Source organism: Crocuta crocuta, unplaced genomic scaffold (genome assembly GCF_008692635.1).
Source record: "Crocuta crocuta isolate KB4526 unplaced genomic scaffold, BGI_CrCroc_1.0 scaffold5, whole genome shotgun sequence".
Lineage (NCBI taxonomy): Eukaryota > Metazoa > Chordata > Mammalia > Carnivora > Hyaenidae > Crocuta > Crocuta crocuta.
Genome location: NW_027530500.1, coordinates 1,005,509 through 1,026,074, shown reverse-complemented (window position 1 = coordinate 1,026,074; position 20,566 = coordinate 1,005,509). Strand labels below are relative to the sequence as shown.

At 38.8% G+C, this 20,566-nt stretch overlaps 2 protein-coding genes across 4 annotated transcripts in view; one reads left to right on the top strand and one right to left on the bottom strand.

Moving 5' to 3' along the window:
- The window catches only part of POLR2D (RNA polymerase II subunit D), a 450,734-nt gene that overhangs the window by 278,209 nt on the left and 151,959 nt on the right, over positions 1–20,566 (bottom strand). The gene's annotated exons all lie outside the window — the stretch shown is intronic.
- The window catches only part of UGGT1 (UDP-glucose glycoprotein glucosyltransferase 1), a 116,914-nt gene that overhangs the window by 38,504 nt on the left and 57,844 nt on the right, over positions 1–20,566 (top strand). For all 3 annotated transcript variants that reach the window (XM_077766731.1, XM_077766730.1, XM_077766732.1), the window contains exons 16-18: positions 3,880–4,015; positions 6,451–6,582; positions 14,695–14,859. In XM_077766731.1, coding sequence (XP_077622857.1) covers positions 3,880–4,015; positions 6,451–6,582; positions 14,695–14,859 — 433 coding nt within the window. The remainder of the gene's footprint in view (positions 1–3,879; positions 4,016–6,450; positions 6,583–14,694; positions 14,860–20,566) is intronic.

Below are 20,566 nucleotides of genomic sequence, written 5' to 3'. Positions count from 1 at the left end.
AAAAAAAAAAAAAAGACAAAGAAACAAGCATCTGTCCCATCATTTCTGTCACCAGGTCTGTTCTTTGAATTATTTTTTTCTTTTTTTTTTTTAATAGTTTATTGTCAAATTAGTTTCCACATAACACTCAGTGCTCATCCCCACAAGTGTCCTCCTCCATGCCCATCCCCCCCTCCCCCCACATCCATCAGTCCTCAGTTTTTGTCAGCATTCAAGAGTCTCTCATGGTTTGCTTCTCTCCCTTTCCCCCACCATTTCCGCCCTTCTTCTCCCCCTTGTTCCTCCGTCAAGTTCCTCCTAATCCTCCTATACGTGCAAACATATGATATTTGTCCTTCTCTGCCTGACTTATTTCGCTCAGCATAACACCCTCAAGGTCCATCCACTGTGCTTTTTAAGAATGATTTTTTAAGGCTTTTACATATACATGCTAAGTTATTTTCACTTACATCCCAAATAATGTCTGGGAATTTTATGTGCTGACCAAAGTTTGAATTCTTTGAAAACGTGAAAATAGAGAAGAAAAGTCTAGCTAACGGATGTTGTGTGTTCTGTACCCAACACTGAGCTAAAAGCTGTGGATAGTATCTAAGCTGTACTCCTACCTTCTTAAAAAAATATCGTGCATACTTTCAGAGTCTTTAAGAAGATACTTGATCAGGCGCTAGCCTTGTGTCCTTCTAGTCATAAGTGCTTTAGGATTTCAGGGAAACAAAAGATTATGAATTAAGACACTTGGGAAGGACAAAGGTTTCGTGGACCAGTTGGATTTCAGTTAGGCTTTGAAGAAAATAGAGGGTTTTTTGGATGGAAAAGCAGAGATTTTTGTTTAGTGAGATTTTTCATGTAAAACATGAATACCCCCTGGTTTGACAGAGGACTAACTACTAGATTACAAAATACAGAGCTGTATTTCGGTTAAAAGGGAAATAAAAGAACACAGGAGTTGGCCCATGGTACACAGTGGGCACTAAGTCAGTACTTACTGAATTGCACTGAGTCACAAGAAGAGGGAATGAGGTCTTCACATGGCGAGGGTAGGGAGAAGGCGCTAAACTCCTGGGCAGCAGGGAAGCATGCTTGCTCAGTTTGTGGAGAGACCTGAGGCAGAGTGGCTGGCGTTCTAGTCCTTGTTTGAGTTGATGTGGTGTGCCAGTGCGTTGAATGGCTGGGGAGAGGAGGGGACAAATCTGGGAGACCCCCTGCTGGTACTTGATGAGACAGTGGGCCTGAGAGGAACAGAAGTCTGAATTTTGGGGCCTAGCTAACAGGAAAACTGATGCCCTTTCTAGAAATTGGAAGCTTCGAAAGGGGAATTCCTTTGTGAGGAGGTACTTAGCCCTTATTTTTGTTTTCATATGAATTAACATTTAGGTCATTTCTGCCAGGAACCTCCTCATGTGATTTCTGTTACCAGTGAGATTTTAAAAAACAATGTTCATCTATAAACAAACTCTCTTGCCACTACACACATGTATACATACTCTCCACATACCTCAGGAGCGCGTGAAGTTTGATATGTGTGCTTTCTTTTTCTAGTTTTAGGCTTTACCTTTTTCTTTTTTTAACCGATAGACTTTGTATTTTTTAGAACAGTGTTAACTAATTAATTGGTATCAATACATTATTATTAACTAAAGTTCATAGCTTACGTTAGGGTTCATTGTTTGCATTGTATATTCTGTGGGTTTTGAAAAGCATGTAATGACATGTTTCCAGTGTCACATAATCATACAGAATAGTTTCATTGCCCTCCACGTCCCCTGTGCCCCACCTGTTTGTTCTTCCCTTTCAGGCACTGGCACCCACTGGGCTTTTTACTGTCTCCGTTATTTTACCTTTCCCAGACTCATGATGTATGTAACTTTATTAGATTGGCCTTTTTTTCATTTAGCAGTATGATTATAAGGTTTGTTCATGTCTTTTTGTGGCTTGATTATTTCTTTCTTTTTTAAATGTTTACTTATGTTGAGAGAGAGAAAAAGCGGAAATGGGGGAGGGGCAGAGAGGGGGAGAGAATCTTAAGCAGGCTCGGTGCTCAGCGTGGAGCTTGACACAGGGCTTGATCTAATGACCGTGAGGTCATGGCCAAAGCTGAAATCAGGAGTCAGCCACTCAACCAACTGAGCCACCCAGGCACCCCTAGATCATTTCTTTTTATTATAAAATAATATTCCATGATGTAGATGTTCTATAGTTTTTTGGTTTTTTTTTTTTTTATATCCCATTCACCTATTGACAAGACATCTTGATTGCTTCCAAGTTTGGGCAGTTATAAAGAAAACTGCTATAAACATCCATGTGCAGGTTTTTGTGTGGACACAAGCTTTCAGCTCATTTGGGTAAATACCAAGAGGCATGATTGCTTTATCTTGTAAAAAGTATATTTCATTTTATAAGAAATTGCCACCCTGTCTTCCAAAGTGGCTGTACTACTTTACGTTCTTACCAGCAATGAATAAGAGTTCCTGTAACGAGCTCTACATTCTTTTTTTTTTTTAATTTTTTTAAATGTTTTATTTATTTCTGAGAGAGAGAGAGAGCGTGAGCAGGGGAGGGTCAGAGAGAGAGGGAGATATAGAATCTGAAACAGGCTCCAGGCTCTAAGCTAGCTGTCAGCACAGAGCCTGACGCACGGATTGAACACACGAACTGTGAGATCGTGACCTGAGCTGAAGTCGGACGCCCAACTGACTGAGCCACCCAGGCACCCCATGAGCTCTACATTCTCTCTAGAACTTGCTGTTGTCAGTGTTTTGGATTTTAGTCTTTCTCATAGATGTGGTATCTTGTGGTTTTATTTTGAACTTCCTAATGACATGATGTCCAGCATCAGATCTTTTGCCCGTTTTTCAACTTTGTATTGTGGAGTTTTAAGAGTTCTTTGTGTGTTTTGAATATATGTCCTTTATCAGATAAATGTCTCTCATAGGTTTCCTGCCTGTCTGTGGCTGTCTTCATTCTCTTCTTTCACAGAGCATAAGTTCTTAATTTCAGTGAAGTTGAGCTTCCCCCCCCCTTTTTTTTTTGTCATGGATCATGTTTTTGCTGTTAGTTCTAGTAAGTCACTGCCCCGCTCAAGATCATCTAAATTTTCTGTGTTCTTTTCTAGAAATTTTATTGTTCTGTGTTTTACATTCATGATTATGGTCCATTTTGAGTTCATTTTTTTGTGAGAGGTATAAGGTCTCTGTATAGATTTGTTTTTTTTTATGTTGTGAAAGTGTCCAGTTTTTCCAGCACCATAGACTGTCCATTCTCACCTCAGTTGGTTTTGCTCTGGTAGGTAACCTAGTGACTTCTGTATGGGCCGGTGAAAGGTTCTTATTTTTGTGTGTTTTTTTGTTTGTTTGTTTGTTTTTTGGCCAGTTTGTAGATGTGTAATGGTATCTTTTATGGTTCTTTCCTTTAATTTAAATTTTAAAATGTGATAAACATGAGCCTTGGTGGTAGCCTTTTGCCAACACATAATAATAAACATTTTCATGTTTTCCATACTGCCTATGTTAAATTTAAAAAATCTACCTCCCTTTTAATGTATTTTCACATTCTGAAAACTCCTCTTTTTTTTTAGAAACCACAAAATCTCCATCTAAAACTATAGCAAAACCTTTCATGTCAGTGGCGGTCTCATTTCACCATGTGGCAACAGTGTGCTTTAACACTTGAACAGTTTAAGCGTCCTTTGGGAACCTGCTTTTATTCTGCAAGTGACCAATACCCTAACCCACCATATTAGAGTAGGATGTGAACTGTGCTTTTTAGTAGAGGAAGCTGTATAGTATGTGAATGGGATAGAGGGATGCCATTCCTTTTAACCAGTTGCATTTTTGAGATAAGTTTCTTTTTCTTCTTTTTGCCCTTCCCCCTCTCCCCCAGAATTGGTTTAATCTTTGTGGTTAATGACTCTGAAGATGTTGATGGGATGCAAGATGCTGGAGTGGCTATTCTGAGAGCGTATAATTATGTTGCACAAGAAGTGGACGATTATCATGCCTTCCAAACTCTGATACATGTATGTTTTCAATCAAAATGGGCGAATAATTTTCTTAATCTAACTTTGTCTAAGAAATAGTATGTGTTAAGAGGATTTTATATTTCAGTAAAGAGAAAAAGTATGATAAATTATTCTTGCAGCCTTCGTATTTTATATTTAAGGAGTTGCCTTTACTGATTCACCAGTGTTCATAATAGATTGCTGTGGTTTAAGCTGAGATAGATTTCTTAGGAGCCCTACTAAGGTATTTTAGTCTTCTGACTTTTGGTGATTTTAAAATTCCTTTTTTTTTTTTTTGGTAAATGTGATGTTCTCTACTTGTTTAAAAAATGTTTGCTTCTTTCTCTTTTAAGTTCTTTATGATAATTTAATATTCAAATAATAAATTGTAATTGTTTTTCCATTATTTTTTTACCTTGGAAACTCTGAAATGCCCTGATTTTTATATATACTTAAGATAATTGCTCAAGTGAAAACAAGGAACTCTTTTTTTTTTTCTGTTTTTGAATATATAAAAAAGTTAAGTAGTAATTGTTTTGCTTACAGATCAGTGATAATTATTAGAAAACCATCTTCAGAGCAGTTGAATTTAACCTATAAACTAGATGTCAGCATGCTATTTGTTATGTTTATTCTTTAGAGATTCAGTCCAGGGTATTTTTTATTAAAATGTTCGAATGTTTATTTGGCTATCATCTATTGAAGACTCACCATTTCCCAGGTCTGGTACTATCTGCAAGGGATACAGAGAAGTGTAAGACTTCACCCCTGTCCTCAAAGACCTTACAGCGTGGCGGAGGATACAACCACGCAGATGGTTAAAGCGTGGCTGACCGTAGCAACACCAGGACTCACTTCACTAGGGACAGCATTGTTGTGGAGTGGGAAGTGGCCCTAGCTGAGTGTAGGAGGAAAAACAGGAGGCTGCAAATCAGAGGTAGTGATTCCCTGTTGTCAGTAGGGCTTGAGCAGAGCTGAAAGGCGAACATAGTCATTGAGGCTGTAAAGCCAGGCAACAAGTGTCCAGGTTTCAGAGGGTTAAACTCCAGTTAGAAACATCATTCTGATGCCTGTATGGAGATGTGTGGAGATGGATCTGACCAAGGGTAGAGAAAGAGGCAGTGATAGTAGTTGGTGAGCTGTTGCTGGGATCTCTGAGAAATGATGGTGGAAAGGTGGTTAGCAATAGGGTTCTAGAGAAGGAAAGAAGTTCAGAAGAAGTTGCTGAGGATGTGTTTTCACCAATATCTGTGTGTATAAAGCAAAGGATAATATGAGTTTTCATTTCTTTTTGTTTATTTTTAATTGCAACAATAAAAAACATTGTATATTCATTGTAAACAAAGTTTTGAAAATATTATCGAAGTGTATTGATTTAAAATTCCTCTGTCTCTTCCCTTTCTAATCCTGTTGCTTAAAGGCAGCCACTATTAAAAGGTTATCTTGGATCCTTCTAGGTGTTTAACTATATGTGTAAAGACATAGTTCTGTTATTTGTTTTATATCTGCTTTTTAAAAACAAGGATTTTGCTGCACATACTTTATAACTTGTGCCCCTAAACGTGATGGCCATGAGTTCTTATTTCAAGGAGTATGTAAAGGTATTCAGATTTTTTAAAAAAATTAACACATTAACATTTTTAAAAATATTTATTTAGGGGCGCCTGGGTGGCTTAGTCGGTTGAGCGTCCGACTTTCGCTTGGGTCATGATCTCGCGGTTCGTGGGTTCGAGCCCCGCGTCGGGCTCTGTGCTGACTGCCAGCTCAGAGCCTGGAGCCTGTTTCGGAGTCTGTGACACCCTCTCTCTCTGACCCTCCCCTGCTCACGCTGTCTCTCTCTCTCTCCTGGAAATAAATATTAAAAAAAATTTTTTTTTTTTAAATATTTATTTAATCTTAAGAGAGAGAGAGAGTGTGAACAGGGGAAGCGCAACTCACCTGAGTTGAAGTCAGTTACTTAACCAACTGAGCCACCCTACATCTGGGACTTTATGTATGAACAAATTGGGCCATTTTAAGAATATGTAGTTTCTAGGGGTGCCTGGGTGGCTCAGTCGATTGGGTGTCTGACTTTGGCTCAGGTCATTATCTCGCGGTTTATGGGTTCAAGCCCCGCATCAGGCTCAGTGCTGACAGCTCGGAGCCTGGAGCCTGCTTTGGGTTCTGTGTCTCCCCCTCTCTTGGTTCTTCCCCTGTTCACACTGTGTCTCTCTCTCTCTCAAAATAAATAAACATTAAAAAAAAAAAAAAGAATACGTAGTTTCTAATATAAGAAGGCACCTTAAAGAGGTATATGAAAAAGGGAGAATTGCTAATATGTTCAATTTGACCTTTCAAGCAAATTAGCCATGTTTTCTGTACATTTAGTAATCTTGTGTAATAAGCATTCTGAAATTTGGATTTAAATATTTAGATTTAAAAATGTGGTGGTTACCTTGTTTTTCTTTCTTCAGATCTATAACAAAGTACATACTAGAGAAAAAGTAAAAGTTGAACATGTGATTAGTGTCCTGGAGAAGAAGTATCCGTATGTTGAAGTGAATAGCATTTTGGGGATTGACTCTGCTTATGATCAGAATCGGAAGGTAAGAATTTCTTTGATGCCTCTCATCATCGGACCATGATGCTCTGTTTTCCTTATCTCCATTTTTTGGGGGGATTTTAATTTAAAAAGGTAGTAGTTAAAATGTTTAGGTACTTAGCATTTAACAATTTAAAAACCAGGTCACTTCTCTGTGTTTGCAAATGCAGTTTATGTTTCAATTTTGTAAAGATATTGATTTTTCGCTGGCGTATTAACTATAAGTTGAAAAACAAGTTTCTTTTTCACAGTGCAGTAGTAGTACTTGTGTGATATGTGCTCCCATAATAGCTCACAGATGTATATGATGGTGCTTAGCAGGTTAGGGTGCATCTTACTGAAGTGTATCATTTGTTCAGTTGTTTAGGCTAAAGATCAAAACATATTTAGAAGTATAATAAACAGAATGGGAAAGTTTGGTAATAAAGATATAGGGAAATATTTTAAATTTTTATTTAAAGATAATAATTTCTTGTGAGACATTAAATACAGTAAAAAGACCTTTATTGCAAACAGAAACAAGGTAGTCGGTTTATTGAAAATAAATGTTCAGGCAAGAAATAAAAATACATTTCCAAGATGTTTCATTAAAAAATTTTTTTAATGTTTATTTTTGAGAAAGAGAGAGACAGAGCATGAGACAGGGAGAGGCAGAGAGAGGCAGACACAGAATCCTTGGCAGGCTCCAGGCTCTGAGTTGTCAGCACGGAGACCCACACGGGGCTTGAACCCACGAACTGTGAGATCATGACTTGAGCCAAAGTCAGACACCTAACTGACTGAGCCACCCAGGCGCCCCTGAGACATTTTGATTGAAAACAAAGTGTATTTATTTACCAACTTTTCTACTTTTGAATGAAGGACGAGGCCTTTGGTTCTTTTCTTTGGAGATATGAGTTGCAATCCCTTTGGAAACCACACTCATAATGAATTGTTGATACTTTCTTTTTCATCTGGGTACAGAATCCTTCTAGATTTTTATGATCTCCCTCCCAAATCTTTTATAGTAGTCTTACCCACACCTAATTTAGCATTACTTATTTTAGCTTGACAGCTTTTTGAATTTCTAGTCATTAGATTTGTTTTCTTGAGGAGACTGACTTTCTTTTTGTAGTCATACTTTATTGGTTGCATAATATTAAATGATGTTATCTAACTGAGAAAAATATTTGGCTTGAAACAGATATATCTAATCTTTGGTAAACATTTAGCTTAAATGAGAGGAGAAAAGTGTGTGCATTCTAGAGAGTAGCTCACTAGAGTTAGAGGTCAGCATGCTTTATTAGCTAGTATTTGTTGCTATTAATTTGGTGAGTTGGGTTTGGTTAAGAGATCTATTGTAAGTTGATCCAGGTTTTAGAGGGATTGAACAGAACACTATTTAGCAAGAACTATGAGGCTTATGTAAAACATCTTCTAGATATAGTGTCTGCTTTATGCTGATAACAGCTTTGATTGCATACAAAAACTCTACCCTTTTACTCCTTCCCCATTTCTGCTTTTTTTTACGTTTATTTTTTTTTGAGAGGGAAGGAGGAGGGGCAGAGACAGAGGGAGAGAGAGAATCCCAAGCAAGCTCTGTGCTTAGTGAGGAACCCTATGTGGGGCTCCATCTCATGAAGTGTGAAATAACAACCTGAGCTGAAATCAGGAGTTGAATGCTCAACTGACTGAGCCACCCAGGCACCCCTCCTGGTTTCTGTTTTTGATGTCACAGTTTACCTCTTTTTATGCTGTGTATTCCTTAACCAACTATTATAGCTATAGTTATTTTTAATACTTTTGTCCTTTAACTTTTATATTAGAGTTATTAAGTGGTTAACCTAGCAGCATATTACAGTATTAGAATATTCTTATGTTTTGTTTGTTTGTTTTGTTTTGAGGGAGAGAGAGAGCGCGCACGTGCGTGTGCATGAGCATGAACTTGAGCATGGGAGGGGCAGAGAGAGTAAGACAAGGGATCCGAAGCAGGCTCCTCGCTGACATCAGAGAGCCTGATGCGGAGCTCAAATTCACTATGAGATCATGACCTGACCCAAAGTCAGACGTTTAACCAACTGAGCCACCCAGGTGCCCCTAGAGTATTCTTTTATTTATTTATTTTTTTATGTTTTATTTATTTCTGAGAGAGAGAGAGAGAGACAGCGTTGAGCAGGGGAGGGTCAGAGAGAGAGGGAGATACAGAATCTGAAACAGGCTCCAGGCTCTGAGCTGGCAGTCAGCACAGAGCCCAACACGGGGCTGGAACCCACGAACAGTGAGATCATGACCTGAGCCGAAGTCGGACGCTTAACCGACTGAGCCACCCAGGCACCCCTAGAGTATTCTTAATTTGACTATATACCTACCTTTACCAGTGTGTTGTATACTATTCTGTCTTTATGACACTAATCATCCTTTCATTTCAGCTTGAAGAACTCCTTTCACCATTTCTTGTAAGACAGAGTTAGTGGTGCTGAAATACTCCCAACTTCTGTTTGTCAGGGAAAGGGTTTGCCTCTCCTTCATTTCTAAGGATAACTCCGCCAGGTAGGGTGTTCTTGGTTAGCAGTGTTTATCTTTCAGCACTTTGATATCATCCCACTCTGTGTGGTCTGTAAGGTTTCTTTTGAGAAATCTGCTCAGAGCCTTCCCTGGTAAGTGACAGCCTGTTTTCTTTTGCTGCTTTCAAGATTCTATCTTTGTCCTTGTTTTTTGACAGTTTTATTATAATGTATCTTGCAGAGGATCTGTATAAGTAGATTTTATTTGGTGACCTATAAGGATCATGAACTTGATCAAATCTCTCTCTAGATTTGGGGACTCTCGGCTTTTACTTCTTTAAATAAGTTTTGTTTTTTGTTTTTTTTAAAGATTTTTTAAAATGTTTGTTTATTTTTGAGAGAAAGAGAGAGACAGTGTGAGCAGGGGAGGGGCAGAAAGAGAGGGAAACTGCAAGATCATGACCTGAGCTAAGTCAGATTTTCAACTGACTGAGCCACCCAGGCACCCCTATTAAAATAAGCCTTTTGACCCCTTCTCAAACCTCTTATCTCTTTCTGGAATTCTAGTAATTTACAAATTGTGTAGATACCATTACTTGCATTCTTTTTATTGTTATTGTTCTCTGGGTAATTTATTTAAATTTGAGAGAGAGAGAGAGCGCACGCGCGCAAGGGCATGTACAGGGGAGGGACAGAGAGAGAGAGGGACACAGAGAATCCCAAGCAGACTGTGCACTCTTAGCACAGAGCCTGACCCAGGGCTGAAACCCATGCGCCATGAGATCGTGACCTGAGCCAAAATCAAGAGTCAGAGCTTAACTGACTGAGCCACCTAGACTCCCCTCTGATTGGATAATTTCAGAGTTCCTATCTTCTTATTCACAGATTCTTTTTTCTTCTTCATCCATTCTGATACATTTTTTTGTTAAAAAATTTTTTTAAATGTTTTATTTATTTCTGAGAGAGATAGAGAGCGAGCAAGCGTGAGCAGGGGAGGGTCAGAGAGAGAGGGAGACACAGAATCTCAAACAGGCTCCAGGCTCTGAGGTGTCAGCACAGAGCCCGACACAGGGCTTGAACCCATGAACTGTGAGATCATGACCTGGGCTGAAATCAGGTATTGGATGCCCCATTGACTGAGTCACCCAAGTACCCCTGATCTATTCTGATACTACTGGTATTTCACTTTTTCCTTTCATTTATTGTATTCTTTGTCTCCAGAGTATCTGTTTGGTTCTTCATATGATTTCTCTTTTAGTTAAACTTGTAATTTTGTTTCTGTATTGTATTTTTTTATTTTTAAAAATTTTGTCGAATTATCTTTCTGTGTTTTCTTGTAGGTAATTGAATTTCCTTTTAAACAACTTTTTTGAATTCTTTATTGGGTAAATCACAAATATCCATTTCTTTGAAATTGGTTACTGAAAGATTATTGCAGTCCTTCAATGCTATCACAGTTTCTTCATGTTCCTTGTAGTTTTGCATTACTTTCTTTGCATTTGAGGTAGCAGTCACCTCCTCAGTCTTTACTAAGTGCCTTTGGGAGAGAAGTACCTTCTGTCAGATCTACCAGGAATTTTGAGGCTTTCTTAGGCCATCTGTGGATACATAAGCTCCATACTTGTTCTTTCTTGTACAGAATTCTTAAGTATGTGTAACTTCTCAGTTATACAGTGCCCAAGGCTGGATGCTGACTGCCTTTCTTTTATTTTTCCCAAGGTGGCCCTAAAGCTCATGTGTTTTGTCTGTCTCTGGCCCCCGTGTTTGGGCTGGCTTTCTCTGCTTGCTCACTAGCCGTCTGGCAAAGTTCACTCTTGCCAACACGGTAAGGAGCACACGCATGGAGCTGGCTACAGGGTGAGGGTGAGGGTGAGTGTGGGTGAGGTGTGCCGAGTGCTGTGAGTGCCTGTGAGCCGTTTGGTGGGATCTGTGGATGAAGTATCCACAGTAGTTCTTGGGTGGGCTTCTTGATGGGAGTCCATGATAGAGTAAGTAGGATCCCCTTTATTTTTAAAATTTTTAATATTTATTTCTGAGAGAGAAAGAGTACAAGTGGGGAAGGGGCAGAGAGAGAAGGAGGCACAGAATCTGAAGCAAGCTTCAGGCTCCGAGCTGTCAGCACAGAGCCTGATGTGGGGCTCTAACCCACGAACTATGAGATCATGAACTGGGCCGAAGTTGGACATGGTTTTAACAGACTGAGTCACCCAGGCGCTATCTAGGATCCATCCCCTTTAAATGCTTTCTGAGAGTACTGGCTGCTGCCCTCTCTCAGTCTCTTTCTACTCTCAGTCACGCAGCTCACAATTCAGTACTTCGGATGGGGTGAGAGAGAAATGAGCCTCTTTGGCAATGTCCCATATAGCTGGGGAAGTTGAGAGATTGCTGGCTTGTTCTCAGTCCCCCCTTCGCGAGAAAGTGTGGGCCCAGATCTCTCGCTGATTTGGGAGAGGGTTCATGGAAGTAAAGTCACACTGTTCTCCAGTGTGTATATCTCATATTTTGTTTGCTCCAGTGGTATATTGGAACTTCTGTGCTGGAAACTTGGACTTACACAAAAGCTATCTTGTCTGAAGGTGATTTTTAGGATAGTTTTTTCTAGGGGTTCTCAAGCTGTGGCTGGGAGAAGGTGGAGCCATTTAACGAGCCAATGTAGCATCCATAGCTAGGGTTGAAGTCTCTATGCCTGTTACCTGATGCACGGTGGTTTCCTTGGCTCATGGTGGTGGATCCTAAAGCTCCCAGAGAGGCACTTTTGTCTGTGGGTAGATGCCAAATTGTTGTTCAGGGTTGGGGGGCACCAACGATACTGATGTCACTCCTGCTTTAGTGTTCAGTCCCCTTGTTTTAAGGTGTATCGAGTCAGGTTTTGGGTTGCAGCTCCTCATGAGTATCGAGTCAGGTTTTGGGTTGCAGCTTGTCATGAGATCTACTTACGTTAGACTGCAGACCGTTGCATTGTTGTATCGCATCCTTCTGTTCACTCCATTGCCTTATGTGGTTTGTAAAATCACATAAGACTGATGTGGTCCCTAGTGATTTTCCAGAGAGACACAAACAGCAAGAGTAGACTCTGTAGAAAAAGAATAGGTGAAATAAAAGAAAAGAAGAACCACTGTGGGAATACCAAAGAATTGAGGGAGTTCATGAAGTTTTCTCATATTTCACATTTGGAAAATGTCTAACTTTTTAAAAATGTTTTTTCCCTTGGAGAAGTGCCTGATTTTCCTCCAGTGTGCTTGCTTGCTTTTTACCATTTTAACATTAGGTCTTACATTCTTTTTAAAAAAATCTTTTTAAAAAATGTTTTATTTATTTTTGAGAGAGCACAAGTAGAGAGGGGCAGAGGGGAACAGAGGATGCAAAATGGGCTCTGTGCTGACAGCAGAGAGCCCGATGCGGGCCTTGAGCTCATGAACCACGAGATCATGACCTAAGCCAAAGTCGGATGCTCAACCAACTGAGCCACCCACGTGCCCCCCAATTTTTTAATTCAAGTGTAATTAACATATAGTATTATACTAGCTTCAGGTGCACAATATAATGGTTCAACAATTCTATACGTTATTGGTGCTCATCATGATAAGTGTACTCTTGATCCACTTTATCTGTTCACCCATCTGTTCACCCATCCCCCCACCTGGAAAACGTTTCACTTTATTTTCTCTGATCCTACTGAAGAAATAGTATACTTATAAATCTCTGTACCTTTTGTTATAAATCTGAAGCTATGGTATCTTCTGTGTATTTGAAAGTTGTAATTATTTTTAAAACTAGGCAGTACAATTAAAGTAGAATTTATAAACTGAAGATAAAATAGTCTGGTAGGTGTATATTTTGTATCTTTCAAGTTTGTAAGATAATATTTAATTTCTACCTTATACATACAGACATTTTGCATTTGGCATGTTAACTCTGAGTCCTTATTAATCTGTTATCATTTGTGAGTAGCTCATTCATAAGATCTTGCCTGATCTTAGGCTACATTCTGTTATTTGGTCTGGTAAGTTACTTATCCTTTGCAGGAAAGGAATGTGTATAGTTAAAACATCTCCCTCTCACTCCAGATTTTCATTTAGTTGCCATTTCCAGAGAAAAGCAGTGTTACTTGTTATCATCGCATAGAGTTGTACTGTGCGTATTGTTTTTTGTTGGGATAATTTTCAAAACATTAAAATTGAGTTTTTTCTGAATCTCTTCGAAATAGTTGAGATATCAAAGAACAGAATTAACATGGTAAGAATTTTGTAAGTGTAAATTTTAGAACTTTAAACTGCGGTGTGTAGAAATGACAGAAATCAACCTAGGAGGCCTGTCTGCTGGTGCTGTGTTAGGCTCCATCAGGCTAAGTCTGTCCCAGCAGATGCTTTGTGACTAGATCTGATTAGAAACTAGCCAGTCTGTTGCCACTGCTGATGACCAGTTATCCAGTTGAAGTACTTTTCTATTTGTGATATCTACAAGAGGCTATATATAGTTCTGCTGTTTTCAGAAAGTACCAGTTAAAAGATGTCCAACAGGAATGTTTTAAGGAATGCTTTTTATATCCTATAGTAATGCAGTAATGTAGGTTTTACTCTGACAGGCTGGTCTCGGGTCTGTGGTTGATATCTAGGGGGAATGTACCTATATTGACATTCAGAGAAGATTGTTCGTCATAGATTTGTTTGCCTTTTTGTTGGCCTGGCATTTCCCTGCCAAGGAACAACTTCTTCTTTTTTTTCTTTTTTTTTTTTTTTTAATGTTTTATTTCTGAGAGAGAGAAACAGCATGAGCAGGGGAGAGCCAGAGACAGAGGGAGACACAGAGTCTGAAACAGCTCCAGGCTCTGAGCTTGCCGTTAGCACAGAGTCCAACGTGGGGCTTGAACCCACAAACCGTGAGATCATGACCTGAACCAAAGTCAGATGGTTAACAACTGAGCCACCCAGGCACCCCGGAACTTCTTTTGTCTTAGAGAAGGAAGACTATTGGGCTTATTATATTATAGAGCAGTTTTTAACCACTGTTTTCCTGTTAACCTTGTTTTGTCTTTTGAAAGTATAATTTGTCAATGATGCGGATCCTCTTTAATTTAGATTAGGGTGTAAATACTTCATCTCAGGCTGTCTGCCCAGGAGCACTCATAATTTACAGTAGTCTGCCATTGTGCTCCCATTATGTAGCCTCTAGCCACATGTGGCTTATTTCTTCCCACATGTGGCTTTTAAAATGGGAATTCATTAATTTAGGTGCTCAGTTACATGTGGTTAGTGGCTACTGCTTTGGATAGCAAAGAGACACTGTCTGCATCATTGTTAAAAGGTCTGCTTTACAGTCTTAGCTATAGTATATGTAATTAAGGTTTAGTAGCCAGGGCAGCTTCAAACTACCCTCACCCCCAAATCCCTTTCTAATTGGCAAGGTTTTGTGGTTTTACAAAAACTCAATAATCCAATTCCAAATTAGCCAGTAGGAGATTAACTGTGCCACTTCTGTCATTTCTTTAAAGACGTTTCTTTAGTTATTTCTTGGTAACCATATTTCTGTTGATTTTACTTTTTTTGTTAGCACACGTGTGTGTGAAAAACACGCATTGTGCTGTTTGTCTCATGAAGGACAAAACATGCAGTTTGTGGTCCCTTGTGTTTCAGGAAGCGAGAGGCTACTATGAGCAGACCGGGGTTGGTCCACTGCCTGTGGTTCTGTTCAACGGAATGCCCTTCGAACGGGAGCAGCTCGATCCTGATGAGCTGGAGACCGTCACCATGCACAAAATCCTGGAGACCACAACCTTCTTCCAGAGAGCGGTCTACTTGGTGAGTGGTGTTTCAGGGCTGGTTTGGGAAGAGAGCGGTTTGCTTGTGTTGTAGTCTTTGAGCAAGCGCATTCTGGGCATGTTCCTGTTTTTCATGCACCACTTATAATTGGTTTATAGACTCCTGGCAGGTTCTGCTATATTGAGAGTGTTCATGAGGCTTTCTGTACATTGTATTTGAAATGGGTAAGTTTATTGTTTTCAAGATTAAATGTTTATGTAAAACATAAAATAGATAGCATTTCTAAGAGACATTTGTTCTACTGGTAACGAACTTTGACTTAGGAAAGACTCAAATATTGTTTACTTATACACACACACACACACACACACTCACATACTTACTGTGGACATAATTCACAGGCCATAAAACTCCATCTTTTAAAGTGGACAGTTCAGGGTTTTTAGTGTATACATAGATTTATGTAACCATCACCTCCGTCTAATGTGAGAACGTTATCATCATCCCCCAGAAATCCAACACGCTGTAGCATTCACTCTCCTATTTTCCTTACCCCAGCTCCTGGCAACCACAGGTTTATTTTATTTCTTTATGGATTTGCCTATTTGAGACATTTAATATAAATGGAATCATTGAATTTATGGTCTTATATGCCTGATTTCTTTCACTTAGCATAATGTTCTTAAGGTTTATCCCTGATGGAGCATGTATCAGTACTTTTTTTTTTTTTTATGGCCAAATGATGGTTCCTTGAATGGATGTACCATACTTTAAAAATCCATTCATTAGTTGGTGCATATTTAGATTTCCATTTTTTGGCTCCTGTGAATAATGCCGTAGACCAGCATGCACAAGTTTTTGTGTGGACATATATTCTTATTTGTCTTGTGTGTCAATTCTGCCTACAGGTGGAATTGCCTGTTTATGTGGTAATTCTATTTTTAACAGTATTAGGAACCACTAGACTGTTTTCCAGAGCGGCGGCACCATTATGCTTTGCTACCAGCAATGTGTACAGGTTCTATCTACTTTTTCCACATTCTAGCTAACAATTGATACTGTCTCTTTGATTACATCCTAATGGGTATGAAGTGGTATCTCATTGTGCTTTTGACTTGCGCTACTCAAACATGAATAAAGTTGAGCTTTGTTTCCCATGCTTATTGAGCATTTATATCTTTTTTTGGAGAAATGCCTATTAGAATTATTTGCCTATATTTAATTGGGTTACTTGTTTTGTTACTGTTGGGAGTTCTGTATGTGTTCTGGATACCAATCCCTTATATACAGGATTTGCCAATATTTTCTCTAATTTCATCGTTTGTCTTTTCACTTTCTTGGTGGTGTCTTTTAAAGCACAGATGTTTTAAATTTTGATTAGGTCCAATGTACTTTTATACTTCTGTTGCTTGTGCTGCTTGTGTCATATGTACGAAATTATTGCTTACTTCTAGGTCTCAAAGATTAATGTCTGTGTTTCCTCTGACTGTTTTATAGTTTTTTTCTTTTTTAAAAGAAGTTTTTAATGTTTATTTCTGAAAGAGAGAGAGAGGGAGAGACAGAGCATGAGCGGGGGAGGGGAAGGGAAGAGGCAGAGAGAGAGAGGGAGACACAGAATCTGAAGCAAGCTGTAGGCTCTGAGCTGTCAGCACAGAGCCCGACGTGGGGCTTGAACTCACAGACTCAAGATCATGATCTGAGCTGAAGTCAGTCACTTAACTGAGCCACCCAGGTACCCCATAGTTTTTTCTCTTTAGTTCTTGGATGTGTTTTCAGTTAGTTTTTGTATATGGTGTGAGGTAGGAGTCCACATTTTTTTTTTGTCCTATCCAATTTGGCATGCAGCTGGGTGTCTTTGGGGATATTCAGTTGTCCCAGTACTATTTATTGAAAAGAATGCTCTTCTCCCATTAAATTGTCATGGCACCCTTGTCAGAAATAAATTGACCATCAATATATAGGTTTAGTTTATTATTTTTTTAGAGAGAAAGTGCATGAACAGGGGAGAGGGGCAGAGGGAGGGAGAGAATCTTAAGCAGGCTCCAAACTCAGTGTGGAGCCCACTGCGGGGCTTGATTTCATGACCTCGGGATCAAGACCTGAGCCAAAATCAAGAGTTGGATGCCCGACCGACTGAGTCACCAGGCACCCAATGTATAGGTTTGTTTTTGAACTGTCTTGTTTTCCATTCATCTATATATTTGTTCTTATGTAAATACCTCATGGTCTTTCCCCCTACCCCCCTCACAGTCTTGACTACTATTGTAATCAAATATGAGTTTTCAACTTCAGGTTTTTCTTTCTCTTTTTTCATTTTTTAAAAGATTGTTTGGCTTGTTTGTGTTGCCTTCATTTTTTTATGTCTTTTAAGAGTAGCTTGTCAGTGTCTGCACAAAAGGGTCATCTTGGCAATATTGAATTTTCTAACCCATGAACCCAGGATGTATTTGCATTTATTTAGGCCTTGTTATTCTTTCAGTGATGTTTTGTAGTTTCCAGTGAAGGAGTCTCACACTTTTTTCATTAAATTTATTTGTTAGGATTTTGTGCTTTTTGATGTTATACATGGAATTATTTCCTTAATTTAATATTTTAAATTTTTCTTAATGTTTACTTATTTTGAGAGAGAGAGAAAGAGAGAGAGAGAGGGAGAAAGACACTGTGTGAGTTGGGGAAGGGCATAGAGAGAGGAGAAGGAGAATCCCAGGCAGGCTTCATGCTGTCAGCACAGAGCCCAATGCAGGGCTCAAAATCACAAAACTGTGAGATCATGACCTAAGCTGAGATCAGGAGTTGGATGCCTAACTGACTGAGCCATCCAGGCGCCCCCCCTTAATTTAATTTTTGCATTGTACATTGATAGAAATACAATTGATTTTTGTGTATTGATCATATATGTACAATCTTGTTGAACTTGTTTTATTCTAATAGCTTTTTTTTTAACTTTCTGTATAGAAAATATTGTCATTTTACTCTGAGATGACGACAAAAGCATGTCATCTGTAATCTGTAAATAGACATAGTTTTCCTTTTCAATCAAGATGTCTTTTTTTCTTTTCTTCTTCTTCTTGTCTTATCTAATTGTCTGGCTAGAACTGCCTAGTATGATGCTGGATAGAAGTATTGTGAATGAACGTCCTTGTTTTGTTCCTGATGTTAGCAGGGAAAGCTTTAGTTTTTGCTGATTCCCTTTGTCAGCTTATGGACGTTTTCTTCTGTTCTTTGTTAATTGATTTTTTTTTTAAATCATCAAAGTGTGTTAGATTTTGTCAAATTCTTTTTCTTTTTTTCTTTTTTTTTAAAATTTTTAAAAATGTTTTATTTATTTCTGAGAGAGAGAGACAGCGTGAGCAGGGGAGAGCTAGAGAGAGAGGGAGATAGAGAATCTGAAATAGGCTCCAGGATCTGAGCTAGCTGTCAGCACAGAGCCTGACTCGGTGCTTGAACCCACAAACCGTGAGATCATGACCTGAGCTGAAGTCGGCCTGAGCCACCCAGGTGCCCTGTCAAATTTTTTTTCTGTGTCTACAGAGATAATCATGTAGTTTTTGTCCTTTATCTGCCGATATGGCATATTTTATGATTTTTATGTAATGTTTATATAGTTATTTATTTTAATGTTTAATTTTTGAGAGAGAGGCAGAAAAAGGGAGACACAGAATCTAAAGCAGTCTCCAGGCTCTGAGCTGTCAGCACAGAGCTTGGTGCAGAGCTTGAATTTGCAAACTGCAAGATCGTGACTTGAGCTGGAGTTGGATGCCTAACCGACTGAGCCACCCAGGCACCTCTATAGTTGTTAAATTTTTTATTATATCAACTTAATTTCACTAGTATACCAAATCTTTGCTCTTATATAGCTCTGTTTATTCCCCAAGTTATGGTGTTATTGTCATACTAATTATGTCTTTATTATATGCCCATCAGCACCAGTTTATAAGTGTTGCCTTTTATGGTTGTCTCGTAAGTAAAATCGAAAAAAGAGTTACAAACAAAAATATATTCAGACCCTTTTTATATTTACTTATATAGTTACTTTTGTTTGTTTGTTTGTTTTTGTGGGGATTCAGGTTATTATCCTGTGTCCTTTCGTTTTAGCCTGAGGGAATCTCCTCAGTGTTTATTTTCAGTTAGATCTGCCAGTGAAAAATTCTTTGTTTTTGTTTTTCTGAGAATGTGTTTATTCTTCACTTTGAGTGATAGTTTGCCTAGATTTGGAATTCTTGGTTGACTGTCTTTTCCTTTCAGCAGTTTGAATATGTCATTCCATTGCTATTTGATCTCTGGGTTCTCCTGAGTAACCAGCTGTTAATCTTGTGAGGTTAGGAGTCTCTTCTCTTTTCCTGTTTTCAGGAACCTTTCTTTGTGTTTCATTTTTGACACGACATTAGCTATGTTTAGATGTGGAACTGTGAGTTTTCCTACCTAGCGTGCATTACGTTTCTTAAGTATCAAAACTAGGAGCTTCCCAGTCATTATTTCTTCTAATAGTATTTTTGCCTGTAATGACTTCTGACACCACACAACTCAGAGGACACAATTTCCCACAAGCTTGCCCTTACATCAGACACTGGGCACAAGTTTGGGGGTCCCCAGGTCACCTTACTAAGTATAAGCTGGCTCAAAATGCAGGGGCACATAATATACCCTCCTCAGTTTTGATAATTTGCTAGAAGAGCTTACAGAGCTCAGGGTAATGCTATGCTTACAATTTGTGTTACAATGCTAAATAACGCAAATGTTACCCAGCCAAAGGGTGAAGTGCATAGGACAGGGTTTGGGAAGGTTCCCAACAAAGATTCTGTTATCTTCTCCCCATGAAGTCAGGATACATTATCCTTCCTGTTCGTTGGTGTGTGATAACGCGTGGGGTATGGCCAGCCAAGGAAGCTTAGCCCAGTTTTGGTGGCCAGAGTTTTTACTGGAGCTTCCTGTGTAGTCATGATTGATAGTCATTGGCTATGAAATTGAATTCCATCTCTAGCCCCTCTTCCTGTTGCCAGAGATCAGACTGATACTACGCTGCTCAAAACCCCAACCCTCTAATCACATGGTTGGTCTTTCTGGCTTGGGCAGCCTTCATTGAGTTGTTTCATTAGCATGAACATGAGTCACCTTATTAGTATAAACTATCAGATGTGGTTTGAGAGGCCCACCATGAATAACAAAGATGCCACTTGTATTACTCAGGAAACTCCAGGATTAAGAGGTTGCCTTAACGAGGGGGCCAACCCAATTCTTCATTACACAACTGTCTCTTTTCTTCCCTCTTCTCCTTCTGGATAGATACATACATTGATTGATACTCTGTGGTGTCCCACAAGTGTCTTCCTTTCTGTTCCTTAGACTACTTAGACTGGGTAATCTCAGTTGACATATCTTCAAATTCACTGTGCTGGGTTTTTGTTTTTACTGTCAGCTAAAATCTGCTATTGAGTCCTACTAGTGAATATTTAATTTCAGTTATTGTATGTTTAACTCAGGTTTTTCAATTTGGTCTTTCCCATAATTTCTTTCTCTTTATTGATATAGCCTATTTGGTGAGACCTAAGTCTCAAAGTTTCCTTTAGTTTGCTAGACAGGATTTCCTTTAGTTTTTAGAATATATTTAAAATAACTCATTTATAGTCTTTGTGGAGTAAGTCCAATACTTGGGCTATTTTAGGAACTATACATACTAACTGTTTCTTTCTTTCTTTTTTTTTTTTTTTTTTTTTACAAATTACTTCTTTTTATTGTTTTGTTCTTT